Raw genomic sequence first — 19,856 nt, forward strand, 5'->3', positions numbered from 1 at the left:
ATATTTCTAAGATTATACTTGATTCACTATTTATTGCAATGTTTGTGTCATCTGAAAGAAAATTTTGGCATCTGGCAGCGTTGCAGATGAAAGGTCACTAATAAACATAAAAAAGGAAGAACCCTAAGACAGGGCCTTGTCAGATGCCACATATAATTAATTGCAAATTGATGATGACTCATAGCTTAATACATATCCCTTTCCTTATGATACCCTTTGTTACTTGTGAAAGGTGTTGGATTTAGACCATTTGGCAGCATTTCTTATTGCCCCCTAATATTCTAATTTACTTGAAAAAATTTTGTGATTCATACTAAAGGCTTTGTCATACGACAAAATATACCAGTAGCCTGTAATTTACTGTCTGATGAATGAAGTACATTCTCACTGTATGTGTAGGCAGTCTTCTCAATATCAGAATTCTTTTGAAACATGAATTGTGACTTTGACAATATATTATTTGTTGTCAGATTGATAAGAAACTAATTTTATATTATCTCTCGTAAAATGTTCGAGAATGCTAGTAAACGTGAAACTGGATGGAAGTGGCATTACCTTATCTCCTTTCTGAAAGCTTTAACTTCAGTATATTTCCACCACTTAGGAAATATTCCACAGATGACTGACTGATTACAAAGATAACTTAATATGTTACCTAGAATCACACTCTTTAATTCACTTTGTTTGTGTTTTATGTAATTACTAGAATTCTTAATTTTAAAGATTTTATGATGGATATTTCTTCTACTGGTGGAATGAGTGTCATATTCATGTTTCTAAAATTAGTTGTATTGACTGGTCTGAGACATTCCTGTGGTAGTGTCTACTGAACCTGACAGTCCCATATCTGTATTTTCAGTAACAGCTAAGAAATGCTTTTTAAAAAGTTTCTCAACGCTGCACACAACTGGTGCCAATGTATCATTTACTCTTAATGCTTCCTGCTCTTCTTCATATCTGATCCTAGAACTCTGTTCTTTATTACATCACATATTGTCTTTATTTTGTTATCTGATGTGATTATCTTTTCCTCATAATGCATTTGCTTTTATACCTGTATTACTATCTTTCTGACAGAAACAGTTTCCGATTCCTTGAGCAATTAATGGCCGTTTGTTGACTTTGGCATAATCTGGGTTAGTTTTGAAGGATAACAGTATTCAAACAATGTAAAGACTTTATTAATAGAAATGTTGTACTTTTCATACCATGACCAGTGCATACATGACTCCATTTCATGTCTTTGAGGAGTACCCCAAAAAATTAATTTTTGGCTTATTGACTACTCGCTTGGATTTATATTTAGTAGATTTTATATCCTGTTCACTATTAAGATTAAACAAAAGTAACTGCATGTCATAGTCTGAGAGAGCATTGACTGCTGGTTTTATAATATAATTTTGTTCATTATACCTTTCTATAAATAGATTATCACTGGCTCTTTGTGAGAAATTAGCTACCCTAGATTGGGAATTAGAATTGAATGATACTTTTTCTGAATGTAAGAAATTCTTATTGAATGGTTTTTTTAGACAATCTATGTTAAAATCGCCAGCAACCACTATTTCTTTGATGTTTTTGGTGTCACATAGGTCAGAAGAGCTTCAAGGTGATCTATAAACAGATTAAGGATATCTGCAGATGCTTAGTATACAGTTACTCCTATGGAGGATTTATTATGAAATTCTGCTTCTGTTGGACATATTTCCATACACTGCTCTGGGCAAAAGTCATGAATCTCTATGTTCTTAAATTTATGGAAATTACTGATGAATGTGGCAAGAACTTCCTGCATTTCTGTTCTGTGAAAGTGAGATGCTAACCTAAATCTTATAACACTTAACACTGGTCACATGACGTTCAGAGTGGCAAACATGCTACTACTACTGCAAGTCTAGCTCCTCTACACAGGTATTTAAGAAATTTGCACTAGCATTTAGGTTAAGATGTCTTTCTCACACAGTCAGTATTCTTAATCTTGTAACTGCGGTTTGAGGATTACCAATTTTACAGTATTATGTAATCAAATGTAGCCTTCAGTTCCAAAAATCAGAGAGCAGATATTTTAGCATTGTGGGGGCTTCTTGGGGCTGCTTGGGTTGACGAGTTATTATGTACTGAATTCTGGTGTGCAAGGCTGATAATAAAGTTAATTTGGTTTATGATTTAATAACCCAATATTTTACTAGTTTCTTTTGTTTTAAACAGTTCATGTTATGATAACTTGGTACTAAGTTGAAACCAGTAACGACACCATTTAGTCTTACGTTAGGTTGAAATATATGATAAAAAGTGTGACTTTATATATTGCCTTGAATACTGTGTTTTTTATCATTCTGAAGTCAGATCAAATGGACGGAGCGATGGGACAACGTTTCTCCTCCGCTCTTCCCAGATTCCATACCAACTTGCCTCTGACTTTCACTGATTCCATAACATCATCTTTTTTTGGCAAATCGTACGTCCTCCTTCCCAAAGGGTTGAAATTCACTGACTTTAAAGACCAAAACTATGTTATATATCTGATTCAGACATTTTCCTACTTATTTCTAGCTGGAGTCCATAGTATAATGTTTGTCTTTACTACTCATTTACACGGTCGACTGTATAACACTTAATACAATTATTCCATCGAAAAGACCATCGCGCTGCTTTAGGTTTCCTGTAGCTGACACAGATGTCATTGCCTCCTATCTCCCATAAACCCTATCTTTCTCCTCCCGTCCAAGCTACCCACTCCTCCCTCCATCCCTCATTACCGCCCCCCAAACCAGTCACACGCCTCTCTGTTACGTTCTTCATATACTCCTGCACTATTGTTCAGTCCCTAGAGAGGCATCGAACTATGACACCATGTTAAATATTTATCTTCTGGTAAACCTTCCGGGATGTAAAGTCGTGGTCCATGAAACTCTTGAGCTCCTAACGTTTCGTCCAGAGCTGCACTGGATATCTTCAGAGGGGTGTTTCTCCTCCGGTGAGTCTTGCCGACTGACGGGTCGACGTCTGAGAGCGACTTATATATCGTAGAAAGTGGGCGTGACCAGAGTTACACGTGATATGCAGAGATAATCTTTGTCAGAGATAAAACTTAACTATCGATCGTAATCTCGTCACGGATAAAACTGTCTAGCTATTCTGTAGTGCTACTGTCCAAATATCACTAAGTTTCATGGTCTCTTCTTTCCGATTAAAATTATCCCTATGTTTATATATTTCAAATGCTTCTCTACAAAGCCATGGGTAATAGTTCGTCGTCATAGATAAAATTTTTGTTTCGGAAAACTTCACTGACTGCTCTTTTCAGATATTGTCTTACTTCCAGTCATTTCCAGTGGAATAATGAATTTTATGAACAACTTAATGGCGTAGCAATGGGTAACCCATTGGGTCCTACAGTAGCTAATTTCTACATGGAGAAATTCGAACAGTCAGCCTTGGAAAAAGCAGATAAGCAACCATCTCGCTGATATCGGTATGTAGACGATACATTTGTGGTCTGGCCACATGGTAGAGAAGCCTTAGGCGAATTTTTTGATTACCTTAATAATATAAATCCAAGAATCCAGTTTACCATGGAGAGAGAAAATGATAACAGAATACCGTTTTTGGATGTTTTAGTTATGAGACACACGGATGGAAGATTGGAACAACAGATTTTTAGAAAAATAACGCACACAGACAGATACTTACATAAAAACTCCAACCACCATCCAAATCAAAAGAGAGGTGTGATTACAAGTCTCGTTGACAGAGCCAGACGGATTTGCACGCCGGAGTAACTAGACGACGAATTCAAACATCTGAAGCACGCTTTTGAGAAAAATGGCTACTCAAAGAAAGAAGTAAGCAGAATTCTGCACGCAAACAACAAAAAGCTTAAGGACAAGTCCGAAAAACGATGGAAGAATACAGTCTCTCTCCCTTTTATAAAGAAAGTAACGGATCAGATTGAAAAGATTTTAAGTAAACATGATATTAGACCCGTTTTTAGACCAACGAAGAAAATTTGTCATGTTCTTCGGTCTGTAAAAGATAAACGCGCTCCTCTATCAGCCAGTGGCGTATATAAAATTCCGTGTGCATGTGGTAAGGTTTATGTTGGAACAACAAAAAGAAGCGTAAATACACGGTTAAAAGAACACAGAAGTCTTTGCCGATTAGGAAAAACAGATAAATCGGCTGTAGCAGAACACGCTTTTCAGCCAGGAAATCATCAAGTGAAGTTTTCCGAAACAAAAATTTTATCTACGACGACGAACTATTACTCACGGCTTTGTAGAGAAGCAATTGAAATATATAAACATAGGGATAATTTTAATCGGAAAGAAGAGACCATGAAACTTAGTGATATTTGGACGGTAGCACTACAAAATTGATAGACAGTTTTATCCGTGACGAGATTACGATCGAGTTAAGTTTTATCTCTGACAAAGATTATCTCTGCATATCACGTGTAACTCTGGTCACGCCCACTTTCTACGATATATAAGTCGCTCTCAGACGTCGACCCGTCAGTCGGCAAGACTCACCGGAGGAGAAACACCACTCTGAAGATGTCCAGCGCAGCTCTGGACGAAACGTTAGGAGCTGAAGAGTTTCATGGACCACGACCTTACATCCCGGAAGGTTTACCGGAAGATATGTCATCCGGTCGTGAAAGCTTTCATACATGTTAAATATTACCGAATAATAAAAAGAAATAGACATGAACTACTATATTCATAACTTTTACTTTCTTATCCCTGTAGATACATAAAGGTGACAAAAGTCATTGGACTGCAAGATGTGCATATGAAGATGGCGGTTGTATCGCGTATACAAGGTATAAAAGGGCACTCCACTGGTGGAACTGTCCTTACTCCTCAGGTGATTCATGTGAAAAGGTTTCCGTTGTGATTGTAGCCGCCCGACGGAATTAACAGATTTTGAAGGCGGACTAGTAGTAGGAGCTAGACACATGGGACATTCCATTTCGAAATCTCTGGGGAATTCAATACTCCTAGATCCACAGTGTCAAGAGTGTGCCGCGAATACCAAATTTCGGGCATTACCTCTCACCTGAGACAACGCAATGGCCGACGGCCTTCACTTAACTACCGAGAGCAACAGCGTTTGCGTAGAGTGGTCAGTGCTCACAGACAAGCAGCACAGCGTGAAATAATCACAGAAACCAAAATGAGACGTACGACATACTAGTCAGGGCAGTGCGGCGAAAGTCGTCGTTAATGGGCTATGGCAGACGACGACCGACGCGAATGCCTTTGCTGACAGCACGACTTCGCCTGCAGCACGTCTCCTGACTCGTGACCATATCAGTTTGACCGAAACGACTCTAAAATCGTGGCCTGGTCAGATGAGTCCTGATTTCAATTGGTTAGAGCTGACGGTACGCTTCGAATACTGTACAGACCCGACGAGGCCATGGACCCAAGTTATCAACAAGACACTGTGCAAGCTGGTGGTGACTCAATAATAATGTGGGCTGTGTTTACATGGAATGGACTGGGTATTCTGGTCCAACTGAACTGATCACTGACTGCAACTGTTTATGTTCGGTTACTTGGAGATCATTTGCATCAATTCAAAGATTTCATGTCCCCAAGTAAGGATGGAATTTTCATCGATCACAATTCTCCATGTCACAGGGCCACAATTGTTCGGCGAAGACAATTGTGGACAGTTCTATTGAATGGTTTGGCCATCCAGATTGTCCGATGTGAATTCGAGACAACATTTATCGGACATAATCGAGAGGTCAGTTCGTAAATAAATTCCTACACCGACAACACTTTCGTAATTGTGGACGGCTATAGAGAGAGAATGGATATTTATTTCTGCAGGGGACTTCAAACGACTTGTTGAGTAAATGCCATGCCGAGTTGTTGAACTACGCCGGGCAAAAGGAGGTCAGACACTATATTAGAAGGTATCCTATGACTTTTGTCGCCTCAGCCTTTTACACCATTTAGTGTCCATGTATCTTCATGTGCGACGTAATGTAACACAAAAAGATCGCTTATGCTTTTCTGTCTCACGTTGCTTTCTTTAGAGATTGAAGTGTGTATTTTTTTTACCAAGGTCTAATACTTACCAGACTTCCATGCAGCTTTCTCTTTTGCTTAATAGCTGGCCATCCTAGAGCGTGCCGTATTTCATTTGATGAATTATTCATATTTGTATTTGAGGCCAAGAAGACTATATTTCATTGCATCTTTCAGTTTCTGTTAATACACATTACATCGCCTGGTCTCATCAACAAATAAAATCTTTTTCCCGAACGGATCATAAAATTCTAATGCAGTCAAAAGTAATTAACTGAGAGTATTTATACAAAACATACAGTAATACCTATGTAGAGTGCATCAAAAATACCTGAATGAACTTTAGCGTTAGAAGTCCTTGCTCAAAAATAGAGAAAACGTGTTGTTTGAATATAGTTATGGAAATTTTTTTCAGTATTGTGCGATAATATATTATGTGCTTGGAATTGTCGGATTGTAGTCATATTTCTTAATGTCATCAAACTCAGAGAAAATCTCTTTTTGCTTCTACACGCACACGAAAGTACATATTAATGAGCTGTTACAAATCACAAATGCTGTTACCGATATCACAAGTTGCTGTGGCGTGATATCAAACCACCTTTGCAGTGGAACATTCATTGCGTAAAGTAATTCCTTTTAACTATTCCCAAGATACTTAAATCACGTGAACGTCCATGCTATGAAACTCCTCTTCCTCTGTCTGTCAGACTGTCATGATAGAAATCAGGCAAGGAACGTGGATCAGTGTAACTAAACTGTGCTAGGGTCAAGTGGTGCATACACGTCCAACTGCTTGGGGTACATTAGTTAGAAGTTTGGAAAAATTCATCGTCAGGTTAACTTCCATCGGTCACATCGTATCAAATGTTAATTGAGCTATAAATTTTAACTGAAGTATTTACCGACACATTTTTACCTAACATTTTTCCTTTCTTTTAGTATGAGCGTTTCTCAGAGATCGACTCAATGATTTTAAAACAGTTTGTTTTAGCATAATTCCCAACATTTCTTCTGGCATTAATAGGCTTCAGAGGGTGAAGGAAGCATGAGAAGCATGCAAAATCGTTTTCCATCAATGTAGACAGGCACTGCACAAAGTATAATGGATTTAGATCTACATCAAATCAGGCAGTCTTAAAAATCATATAGAGCTGAAGTGAACTTGTCGCGCGAAAAAATCAACGCGGAAAAAGAATGGGGAAAATATGCCTGTGAAACTCTTAAACAGATGTTGACAAATGAAAAATGAGTAACAGGTAGCGAGGTCTGCTGGCCTCGAATACTCCACCTTTCCCATATCGTGCAGTAGACCAGTGAGTTGAAACCATTCACAGTCTGGATGGTCCTGGCGGATGCGTTCTGCCGTCTGAAAAGCGTGCAGCATATTCGGGAAGTCGACGTCCGGGTCACTCTGGTCGAGCATCGTGCTCAGTGTCTCCAGAGCTTCCATGATAGTAGCTTGAAGCTTGTCGAACTTCAGCCACCTCTCATGTTGTTCTGAAAGGAAGTATAGATGTAACTGGGCAATGACATGAAGTAGTGAAGGTGTTGTGAACAACAGGCAGAGCTTACCCAAGACGAATTCCACCGTCTGATACCTATGCATGCTGTCATAGTGCAAGCGAACCCTCTCCTTAATGGGATCATTTACATCGATGGTGAAGTCCCTGAAAAGGGCAATCGGTTTTCCTGCATGTATAGGCTCTGGCCTAAGTATCTCCGTCGGGTCTATCAGAGAACCTGGCTGTAAAACATGAAATATCACATTAATAACTGACAATGGAAAAATTTTGGTGATACGTGTATGACAAACAACTACAGTTAGAAATTTGACACAAAAACATATCTTGTTCCCTTTCTCTCCTTTCTGTTAGGAGAAGCATAGTGTACGAGGACTCTTCATAAGGGAGAGTAATGATGAAGAGCTGAAAGGAAAAAAAATCAAGATGAAATTTTTTTATTAGCATTTACCACGTTTATGATTAGCACTTGTTCTATAAATGATCCGATAAGTCCGAATGTATGTATCCACCGCTGTAGTTCTGGATCGTAGACAAAATAATTTCCAATAGGTGGCTTATTACTGATCGATGAGCATTCCCGTTTTTGAACAATTTTCAGCTGACTTACTTCCAAAACCACTGATTCTCACATTGCTATTTCGGACATATTTGAATCTCTGTGTAGTTTACCAAAATCATTCGATATCGTTTTGACTCATCGTTTTACTTCTTTTGGAGTCGATTCAGTTGTTTTCTACAACTGCTCTATGTATAAAAGCTCATCCATCGTTTCTATGAGTTTACTGGAACTTGTACAAGTTTCTTTTCAATGTGTGTCCATGCGCTATTTCTGCCTTATTATACAATTCAGTCTTTTCCCTTTTTGTTCTTTTACCTCATTATCCACCTACTGTAATGACTACCCTTTCGCTCAATGGCAGTATCTTCCTTTATCTTGAACACACGTTCAGAACATAGGAATAGCAGAAAACTAAGACCTAATCATTATTTTACGTTATGTTACTTCCGTACCTTTTGAGCCTATGAAATCAATTTACTGCGTTTCTCGCGTTACAAACTGAAGTCGTTTCAGTCTACTATTGTCCTTCCATCATTATTAATACCTACTTCGATTACCTCTAGTAACGTTCCAGTTCCTACTTAATGAAAAGAAATGTTACAATACTGGAACTGCACATTTATTTAAATGGCTGCCCACGGTAAAGAAAATCACAATGAACCAGAAATATCTTTTCGAATAATGTTAACTGCCTACCTAAAGCTATGTGATGCGAAGATACTTGACGCTTTTCACTCAAAATTATCAGTTTTCTGTCCGAGCATCTGTTACAACACTGGTTAAAGCTACTTACTGCCCCTTTTGTAAATAAAATGCACCAAACACATATCATGCTCTGGCTTACTTTTGTAAAGGCAAACATTCTGTTTGCATATATTATGTTTGCGAGGCACACAGTTCCTGCGACACCTTGACTAGAACATAATGTTTACTATACGAGGCACCATCTAAGTACGTAACTATTTCAGTGATGAGAGGGACGTTTGTACTATACTCCGTTACTTACCTCTACAGTTCTTGAAAATTGAAAATTGAAAAACGACTTTACGTGTGTTATGAAATAACCATAAATGATAAACCAAAATAATGCTGGGAGATGAATACTTGTGTACTGGTTCAATCCAAGAAATATCAGTAGACAGACCGCATTCAGAAAAACTGAGAAGGTATATCCGCTATTCGACATAGCAACTACATTATATTAGGCAGTAGAGGAAAGGCATGCTGAATGCGGACTATACCAGTTTGCGTAGAGCAGATGTGACGTCGACGCTGGATATTCACCATGACTTTGGCGGCAGACATGGAGACTCGGGGAGCACCTGTGACTAGGTCTGGAGCGGGCGGTCTCCGCTAAGCTTCCCAAAACCTGCGAGGCGCCCTTTTACCGTATGTACAGCCGGAAGCGCGCCGTCGCCGCTTGGCCCGTTGCCGTCAAGTCCACTGAGATCGGCCAAACGTCGGCCTCGTGATAACCCTGTAGCCACAACCTCTGGGATGATGCACTGCCGCCGTAGGCGCTTCCGATGCCGCTTCGGAGCCCCACAGACTCGATCGGAATATCCTTCGCCACTGTGAAACCTGTTGATGTACAGACACAAACTTATTGTATTCCCTCGGAGGCGGATTCAGTACAAATTACAGAAAAATATTTATATTTGGTTCTATTTTCCTTTATTCAGATTCATTTATCTCTGTTATCTACTGGCAAGTTAGACAGTGATAAGGAAATACAGAAAAACATGGACGTACTTTTCACTTGCTGTAATGAACGACTGTTCTTTATACACACATAAAAAAAAATGCATCACCTCGATTCTGAGAGTTCCGAAACTTGTACAGAAAATTGGAATAGAGATCGACATAATCATCCTTTCCGCCCTTTTTATTGTTCATGAAAACCACACATTGCATGGTGCACCACCATACAGAGAGAGCTTCAGAGGGGGTTGACCAGATTGCCGTACACACCAGTACCCATTAGCATGGCCTCGTGCACTGATGCATTCCTGTATTCGTCGTGGCATACTATCCACAAGTTCATCAAGGCACTACTGGTCCAGATTGTCCCACTCCTCAACAGCGATTTGGCGTAGATTCCTCAGAGTAGTTGGTGGGACAAGTCGTCCATGAACAGCACTTTTCAATCTATCCCGCGCATGTTCGATAGGGTTCATGTCTTGAGAACACGCTGGCCACTCTAGTCGAGCAATGCCGTTATCCAGAAGCACGTCACTCACAAGATGTGCGCGATAGGGTCGTGAATTGTCGTCCATGAAGACAAATGCCCCGCCAATGTGCGCCCAATATGGTTGCACTATCGGTCGGAGGATGGCTTTCCACTTATCGTACAGCCGTTGCGGCGCGTTCCACGACCAACAGCGGCGTACGTCGGCCCTACATAATGCCACCCCAAAACATCTGAGAACCTCATCCTTGCTGCATTTGCTGGATAATGTGTCTAAGGTGTTCAGCCTAACAGGGTTGCTTCCAAACACGTCTCCGACAATTGTCTGGTTGAAGGTATATGCCACACTCGCGGTGAAGAGAACGTGATGCCAATCCTGAGCGGTGCTTTCGGCATGTTGTTGGCCCCATCTGCCCCGCGCTGCATTGTGACGTGGTTTCAAAGATGTATCTCGTCATGGACGTCAGGAGTGAAGTTGCGCATCATGCAGTCTATTGCGCACAGTTTGAGTCGTAACAAGACGTCCTGTGGCTGGACGAAAAGCGTTATTCGACATGGTGGGTTTGCTGTAAGGTTTCCTCCGAGCCATAACCTGTAGGTTGCGGTCATCCATTGTAGTAGTAGCCCTCAAGCGGCCTGAGCGAGGCTTGTCATCTACAGTCCCTGTCTCTTTGTATCTCCTCCATGTCCGAACAACATCTTTTTGGTTCACTCCGAGATGCCTGAACACTTCTCTTGTTGAGAGCCCTTCCTGGCACGAAGTAACAATGCGGACGCGATCGAACAGCGGTATTGACCATCTAAGAATGGTTGAACTACAGACAACACGAGCCGTTTACGTCGTTCCTGGCGGTATTTCGAACTGATCGGCTGTCTGACCCCTTCCGTCTAATAGTCGCTGCTCATGCATGGCTGTTAACATCTTTGGGTGGGTTTAGTGACCTATCTGAACAGTCAAAGGGATTGTGTCTGTGATACAATATCCACACTCAAAGTCTATCTTCAGGAGTTCTAGGAAACGGGGTGATGCAAAACCTTTTTTGATGTGTGTATATGAATAAATCAAAGATAACACCCGCAACTGGAATTAGGAAGCTGACAGTATCCAAAAGTAATAGTCAAAATACGGAGCTCAGCAAGTCGTTCAAATACATTGGTGCTCCAAACTTATGGACGAAAGTAACTTTTGCATGATGTCTCACTGCGAAGTAACGTAGCTCCATGAAAATTTAGCCATACGTCGAAAGAACTGCTTCAGTATAGTAAAGAAAGTAACTGAAGGAAAGTACGCAGTGAGACGAACAGAAATGACAATTGTATTTAAATGAAATAATTATGCTGAAATAACCACGATTTTGGATGATCCTTTTGATATTACAAAAGGCGGGACGTGGTCCTTAATATGGCAAGTGATCTTAATAAATGGCAATCAAAACCCTGCCACACATTTGGCGAGGAGTTATCGTGGCAGGGTGTTCCATTCCTCCACCCGCGCGGCTGACAATTTCTGGATGGTCGTGGGTGCACGTGGACGCGTGCAGTACGTCTCACCAGCGCATCCCACGTCGTCGATGGGATTTAAGTCGGGGGTAACGGCCAGCTCTGTCCATTCGGAGAACATCCTCTTGTTCCAAGAGCACATAGACCTGTGCGATTTAAGGCAGTAGCGCATTATCATCCATGAAAATGAAGTCTGGAACGAATGCATCCCTGAGAAGATACACGTGATAAGGAGTACAGTTCTACAGTAACATTTACCAGTGAGTGTACCGTGTTCAGTGATGTGGAAGTAAGTACGCCCATGCAACACAATCCCTCCTCACACCATATCACATGGACACCAAAAGATTGACTTGAACATATCTGGTCTAAACTTTGACCATTGCGCGCTTGCAAGGTAGCTTTACAGTTTCTTAAAATTTCATTCGGATGAAGACATCCTTAGAGGTGTCGAAACCTAGGACAACGTACCAAACAGCTGTTTTCAACCTGCTGGCTGTGTGATTTCTACTTGAAACTGAGAGACAGCCATGTTAAAACTTTATTTGAGTTAGATTCCACACTATTCGGTAGCAGTTCTTTGCATTTATGGTCTACAATCCATCAAGCTATTTGTTATTCGGCAGTGACACATCATTCGGAAGCTACTTTCGTCCCTACGTTTTGCACACGAGTGTATTTAGGGGCTATATTAATCAGCAACATAATTAAAAAGATAACGTCAGAGGACACAGTGACCATTTTTAATATAATGAAGAACTACAGTTGAGAAGCTTTGACACTCTAATGTCGAGACAGCAACCCCTCTGCCAACTCAAATTCGAACTCATTCTGAAAATCAAACCAGTGGACTGTCACCAACATCGAAGTCCTACAAAAAGAGCACATCGATAGTACTAAAATCGCTATTGGTAACCATTACTTGTTATGATTCGGACTATACTATGTGATTAAAAATATCCGGTCACCCCCGAAAACATACGTTTTTCATATTAGGTGCATTGTGCTGCCACCTACTGCCAGGTACTCCATATCACCGATCTCAGTAGTCATTAGACAACGAGAGAGGGGCGCACCTTGGAACTCAGGGACTTCGAACGTGGTCAAGTGATTGTGTGTCACTTGTGTCAAACGTCTGTACGCGAGATTTCCACACTCCTAAACATCGTTAGGTCCACTGTTTTCTATGTGACACTGAAGTGGAAACGTGAAGGGACACGTAGAGCAGAAAGCGCACAGGCCGACCTCGTCTGTTGACTAACAGAGAGGGTCGTCATGTATACCAGACAGATATCTATCCAGACCATCACACAGGAATTCCAAACGATCCGCTGCAAGTACTATGACAGTTAGGCTGGAGGTGAGAAAACTTGGATTTCATGGTCGAGTGAGTGCTCACAAGCCACACATCACACCGGTATATGCCAAACGACGCCTCGCTAGGTGTAAGGAGCGTAAACACTGGACGATTGAACAGTAAAAAAATATATTGTGTGGAGTGACGAATCACGGTACACAATGTGGCGATCCGATGGCAGTCTATGGGTATAGCGAGTGCCCGGTGAATGTCATCTGCCTGCGTGTGTAGTGCGAACAGTAAAATTCGGAAGCAGCGGTGTTATGGTGTGGTTGTGTTTTTGATGGAGGGGGCTTGCACCTCTTGTCTTGCGTGGCACTATCACAGCACATGCACATGCCTGCATTGATGTTTTAAGCACTTTCTTGCTTCCCAGTGTTGAAGAGCAATTGGGGGATGGCGATTGCATCTTTCAACACGATCGAGCACCTATTCGTAATGCACGGCCTGTGGTGAAGTGGTTACGTGACAATAACATCCCTGTAATGGACTAGCCTGCACAGTCCTGACCTGAATCCTACAGAACACCTTTGGGATGTTTTGGAACGCCGACTTCGTGCCAGGCCTCACCGACCGACATCGATACCTCTCCTCAGTGCAGCACCCCGTGAAGAATGGGTTGCCATTTCCCAAGAAACCTTCCAGCACCTGATGGAGCGTTTGCCTGTGAGAGTGGAAGCTGTCATCAAGGCTGAGGGTGTGCCAACACCATATTGAATTCGAGCATTACCGATGGAGGTAGCCACGAACTTGTACGTCATTTTCATCCCGGTGTCCGGATACTTTTGATCACATAATGTATTTGGCGTTCCTCGTCAGCGGTGAAGTGTGCATTGTTTCTACGATGTATCGAGCTTAGTAGTTAAAAGTACGAATTTAAACACATAATAAATATTACGAATATCATTCCAGACACATGAGAAACGGTTATGAATGCAGACATAAAACTATACATAGAGCATACTACCGCAGGTAAATAACGACTGCCGATAGATTTGCGTCGTCTCGACCATGCCTAATCAGAGACCACTAAACACGCCACCTCCCAAAAAACGACTCTTTAAAGAATCGAACTAGCATTTAGTTAACAGCTTCAAACGGTTGATTACGTTACCAGTGCGTTAATGCGTTAAATATTTGGCACCAAGCATGTACGAGAGAAAAAAGATCAGAAAATGTTTATGCTTTGTTGGTAGTCTCTGAGTCTCAACTACTTACTGAATATAGTCAGGGTGATACGCCTGCCATGAGTCACGCTGCCTCGAGACATATAAACAGCTTCTAACTGTAGTACTTGTTTTACTGCGTAAAATCTTTAATATAAGATTATACCTCATAATTTGTAGATTATGACAGCATTTTGAATTAATTATTCGGTTAATAATTATATGAAACAAGCTGAGTACCCGGCTTTGCCTTGGCATCTATTTATTCCCCTCTTCTTTTAGTTCATCTCATCCTACCCTCTCTGTGTCCTTAGTATCGTCCTCTTTCTCCATACACCTCCACTTCCCACCTTCTTCCATCTCTTTCTTCCCTCTCTATCCATCTCCTCCTATCCCCTATCTTTGCCGATACCTACCTTTTTCTCTCTTTGTCCAACTCTTCCTCCCCATATCTCTATCCATCTCCCCTCTCTCTTCATCCTTCCCCCTTTCTCTATCCTTCTCCTCCTACCTCCTCTATCTGACCATCTCCTTCTTCTTCTCTCTGCCTGTCACCTTCTCACCCCTCTCTTTGTCCATCTCGTGCTCTCCCTTTCTCTATGATCTCCTCCTCCACCTCTCTGTCCATATCCTCCTCTTTCATTTCTTTGTCCATCATGTCCTTCATTCCTCTCTCTCTGTCCCTCCTCTTTCCTTTCTCTGCCCATCTGTTCTTCTCCTGTTCATATCCTCCTCTGCCTTCTAAGTCCATTTCTTGCTCCCCCTCTCTCTATCCTTCTTTTCCTCACCCCTCTCTCTGTCCATCTTCTGTACCATCTTGGTTGAAATCGATCCAGAGGTGTATGAGGAGATGTGCAACACACATACTTACATACGCACCTATATACATTTTTATAATATGTATAAAATACAAAATAGAAAATAATGGTTTTTACCCTAAAAGCTGTTGGCAGGCAACGTACAACTCGGACCCTGCACCATGAACCTTGTTACCTTTTTCCTAACATAGATAATCATCATATTTCAGATTCTGACTTCACAACAGAAAATAAATGCACACAGGAGAAATTGAACAATGCCTGGAAACGTGTAACATCCAAAGATGAGATTTATCTGCAGTCAAAAATGTCGTAACGGGTACCAAAGTAGTCGCTGTATTCCTTCAGAAATGCTGAAAATGATGTCTCTACGTATATTTTATCTGGTTTAACACTTCTTTAAAATCGTATATGATTTGGAACCTGAGTACCTATATTTCTCGAGCATTACTGTATTTTTGTAAAACACAAAGCCACGTGTACGAATAGCTGGTTTGCTTTAAAAGAAGTTCAGTCTCAGTGATAGCTCGGACACTGTGGCGAAGTCAAATTCTCCGCAATTTTTATTTCCAACTGGGTGTGCGGTGGGAGAGATCCTCTATGGTGCATGTTAAATGTGGAAAGAAAGAAGTGTATGCTATGAACAAAGAAAGAAGTGTATGCTATGAACTGATCTATGAGAGTTCCAGCGGCTCAGTGGCAATAGTGATACACACGAAAGACAAGAATGCGAATTTTCGTATAGGTTTTATTTTACTTGCAATTATGGTTTCCTTACACGAATGAAATACGATATCTAACACGAGCTATAAAAAGCTCTACACTTATTTGACGCTGCCAGGCTTAATATGCAAAGAATGAAACTATCAAGAGTAATTATGTCCTATAGGAAAACTGCTTGAGTAGTAACAGTGATGGATCAGTTTTCTCACTCCACTTGTGTTGTTCGTGCTGTTGCTACCACGGCTGCTGGAATAAGCTGTACCTATCATGCGCAGATATACAGTGAGAGCTGACATATTTGCTGACCCTCTCGCTTCATCGCGTCACATAGGATCTTATAAACTTGTTCAACTCATACACGATTGTGAATACAATCGGCATTTTCGTGTTGCAGTTTATTAGTATTATAATTAACATATTTATTAGTTAAAAAAATACCCCTTTTTTAAAAACAAAAGACATACGTCATGAAGCTGCAATCCTTGCAAAATCTTCAGATGACCATTTAGGACACTGTCCTTTCATGAGCACTTGCTGTTGACAGTCAGGGAAATAATCCCCAAACTCCTTTAAGTAACTCAGCATTAAATCCGAGAGAGACGAACCTTTTTAATCTGTATTCTTTTGCTTAAATTCCTTTAATTCTTCTTCCTTAACTTCTAGTTATTTACACTAAGGCATATTGTCGCATTTACAACATTGTCTTCATAAGTAATGTTTTCTCTACTAACAGTTTCGTCGTTATTTGGTAATATACTTCCGTGTAAAATCGCTTCTACTTGTTTACAGGAGCTTCGTTTCTGTGCTCGAATTTTTCAATATTACACTCATTACTATCACCAAAATTAACTCTGAATGATGGAAGATACGAGAGTTGGAAAAGCGTCATTTTCCAGCTAGCCTCTTGAAGGAAGTTTCAACAGTTCACTTTTTCAGATCCCTTTCATAACACTAACCAGAAAAAATATACTGAGTACACACAGGCGTTAACAACTCTAAATGAATCTGCATGTTTATAAGAATTTATCCACTTTTGTTTCGTCTCATTGTCTTTGAAAATAAATAAAACTTAATTTCAAATGTTTTCATTGTCTGCAACTGTTAGTCCCCCAGTACACTGATAACTGTAAAGCAAATGGCTCAAATGGCTCTGATCACTATGGGACTTAACGTCTGAGGTCATTAGTCCCCTAGAACTTATAACTACTTAAACCTAACTAACCTAAGGACATCACACACATCCATGACCGAGGCAGGATTCGAACGTGCGACCGTAGCGGTCGCGCGGTTCCAGACTGTAGCGCATAGAACCGCTCGGTCACAACGGCCGGCAACTGTAAAGCAACTCAGTACCTAATCGTTAGTCACTGATAATAAATACTAATGTAAACGATCTTGTCATCACTCAGAACGCAGTGACATCACAACTGTTACGGTGGTGGTGGGCATCTGAGTGTTTGTTGGATCGGCTGTGACGTAATCACCGCAGCTGGCAACTGCGCACATTCACCATGATAGCTACTGTAAATTCTAGTACCAGAAGTTGCTACACTATTTCATATGTGAAACCATTTATTGTTTTCTTGCGACTGTTTCAGCGGCTCTGAATTGCACATCATCTTCGTGTATAAACCAGTGCAAGGAATTTCATGACTCTGCAACAAAGAATATACATCATTTCTCTCATTGCTCTGTCTCCCACGCTATCCCACGAATTTTCTCCAGAATGTTTTCGAAGAAGTGCCACCGCACCACAATGGACCATTTATCTCTCAACAGTGCGAGAAAAATACGTTTTTCAGCTAAAACAATCTCTATGGGCTTAATTAAACATTCAATTGCTGTTCAAACCTGGAATACCAAAACACGAAGATGGAACGTAGGATCCTAATCAAATGATGCTTCCGCGGAAGTGCTAAAGTAAATTTCGATACAACGGTAAAAACAATCGAACGTATTAGTGCAGCGAAATTGCAACAACGTCTCTATAACATACATTATTTGTTCCTTTACATCTACCCGATAGCGAAAGTATCATATCTAACAATATTTAGAGCCGCGCGGGACTAGCCGAGCGGTCTACGGCGTTGTAGTCATGGAGTGTGCGGCTAGTCCCGGCGGAGGTTCGAGTCCTCCCCAGGGCATGGGTGTGTGTGTTTGTCCTTCGGATAATTTAAGTTAAGTAGTGTGTAAGCTTAGGGACTGATGACCTTAGCAGTTAAGTCCCACAAGATTTCACACACATTTGAACATTTTTGAATACCTTGAGATCAGAACTTTTTCGTAGCGTAACTTCCACTGTATGTTATACTTAGAGATCTTTTGTTGGCGTCTTTCCTTCACCTTCAAAAACAGTTACTGAAGACAGTACAAGTGTTACTCTAGTGTGAACACTTAAGGTGGAAATACGAAGATACGCTCTTGATGAACGGTATTCGAAGAGATAATGGCCACGAGAAATCAACTTAAGTGCTTCTCATAATTTGAAATTATCTCGCTGAAGGCAATAATGTTAGCGAACAGCAGTAGTTGCAGCAACACTACACGAATCTTCTGCGAGACATGGAATGCTGCGCATTCGTTGCGTCTCATTTTACATAAAAAGAAACTGCTTTAAACGGACGTATCGAAGAAGGACTGCCACGCGGTTATCCCGTTACGCTTATGTGCTTTTCTTAACGTATTCAGTCTGACGTGCTAATACACGAATGCTATCTATCATTTTCTCTTCACAGTGTAGAGTGGTGTGCTTTACTACCACGCTGACTACTGCAAGCGACTTATTACCCATTAGTAGATACACAAAAAATTACATACGACTATCTAAAAAGAATAAAGTTAACCATCGTCCTTGTGCACGTGGCACACATTCTCGCTATACGTGGCTTGTTCCCACTACCTCTCATATGTCATAGAAAGAAATTTGTGTTATAATATTGCCTTCACACGTTTTATGACTGTCTTCACTGAAAACCGCAATTGTACTCAATATTCACTGTTTTTGGCTAGCTATCTTCCGGGCAGAGCTTAAGTCATACCTTGCGTTTCATAACTCATGTCATTCATCCTGGTCGTTATTAGTCTCACGTAAATACTACAAACAGAAGAAGCGCGAATTGTTCCAACGGAAAGTCGGTGTTTCTGGTAACAAGTGTAGAGTGGTAATGACAGTGAGATACACTGCAGTTAATGCGACTCAAGTCATTTCCATGCCTTTCAATAATTTTCGCTGATCTACATCTGCAACATCGAGAATATTAAATCATCTAGGCCACACAATGGAATATGCGTTCATTTCATGGATCATTCAACAATCATTTAATTTTTACTGAATTATTTTCACTGTCGTACTTTCTGAACGAACGAAAAGAGAGTATTCCAGCAATGGTAAAATCAATTACAGTAGCGTTTCCGAAAACAAACCTTTAAGTATCCAACTTCACCACCAAAGCTATAGTAGCGTCTGCTTTAGTGCTGAACACTCTGTCACGAAGTCAAGCAGCTAACTGAAGGCTAATCAGCTTACAAAGCGACCGTTGGCCAGCGCCGGGCGACCGTGGGGTCATCTATGTCATGGATAAACGGTATCGCAAAAAAATATGTATCTTACGACACTAGTAGCAACTATGGTGAAGCTTCTCCATCTGAAATTATAGGTGGCACTTTTTTACAACTTTCAGAAACGCAGTATCTGTTCGCCCTGAACTACGCTTATCATCTTCATGTAACTCCTTCTGAGACGATATTAACTGTTTACTTAAGTAACAGAGTATAATACAGATGTCCGTCTCGTCACTGAAATGATTTTTTTCTTGGATGACGCCTAGTATATTTCACATTACGTTTCCTGTCCGTAATCGTGTCGCAGGAACTGTGTGTATCCCAAACATAATGTATGCGAACAGAATGTAAACCCCTACACAAGTAAGCCAGAACATCAGATGTGGTTGATGCTTTTCATTCAAAAAATGACAG

At 40.8% G+C, this 19,856-nt stretch overlaps 1 protein-coding gene across 3 annotated transcripts in view; it reads right to left on the reverse strand.

The window, feature by feature from the left end:
• Positions 1–19,429, reverse strand: part of LOC124803038 (inositol oxygenase-like) — a 33,926-nt gene extending 14,497 nt beyond the window's left edge. Inside the window, exons 1-4 of one of the 3 annotated variants that reach the window (XM_047264153.1) lie at positions 19,305–19,400; positions 9,414–9,710; positions 7,620–7,791; positions 7,336–7,544 (exon numbers count right to left, since the gene is read on the reverse strand). In XM_047264153.1, coding sequence (XP_047120109.1) covers positions 7,336–7,544; positions 7,620–7,791; positions 9,414–9,434 — 402 coding nt within the window. In that variant the 5' untranslated portion in view covers positions 9,435–9,710; positions 19,305–19,400. Of the gene's footprint in view, positions 1–7,335; positions 7,545–7,619; positions 7,792–9,370; positions 9,711–19,304 lie in introns of all 3 variants that reach the window. The other 2 variants (XM_047264154.1, XM_047264155.1) reach the window with 2 other exon arrangements.
• Between the last annotated feature and the right edge of the window lie 427 nt (positions 19,430–19,856).

This window comes from Schistocerca piceifrons, chromosome 6, assembly GCF_021461385.2.
Source record: "Schistocerca piceifrons isolate TAMUIC-IGC-003096 chromosome 6, iqSchPice1.1, whole genome shotgun sequence".
Classification (NCBI taxonomy): Eukaryota; Metazoa; Arthropoda; class Insecta; order Orthoptera; family Acrididae; genus Schistocerca; species Schistocerca piceifrons.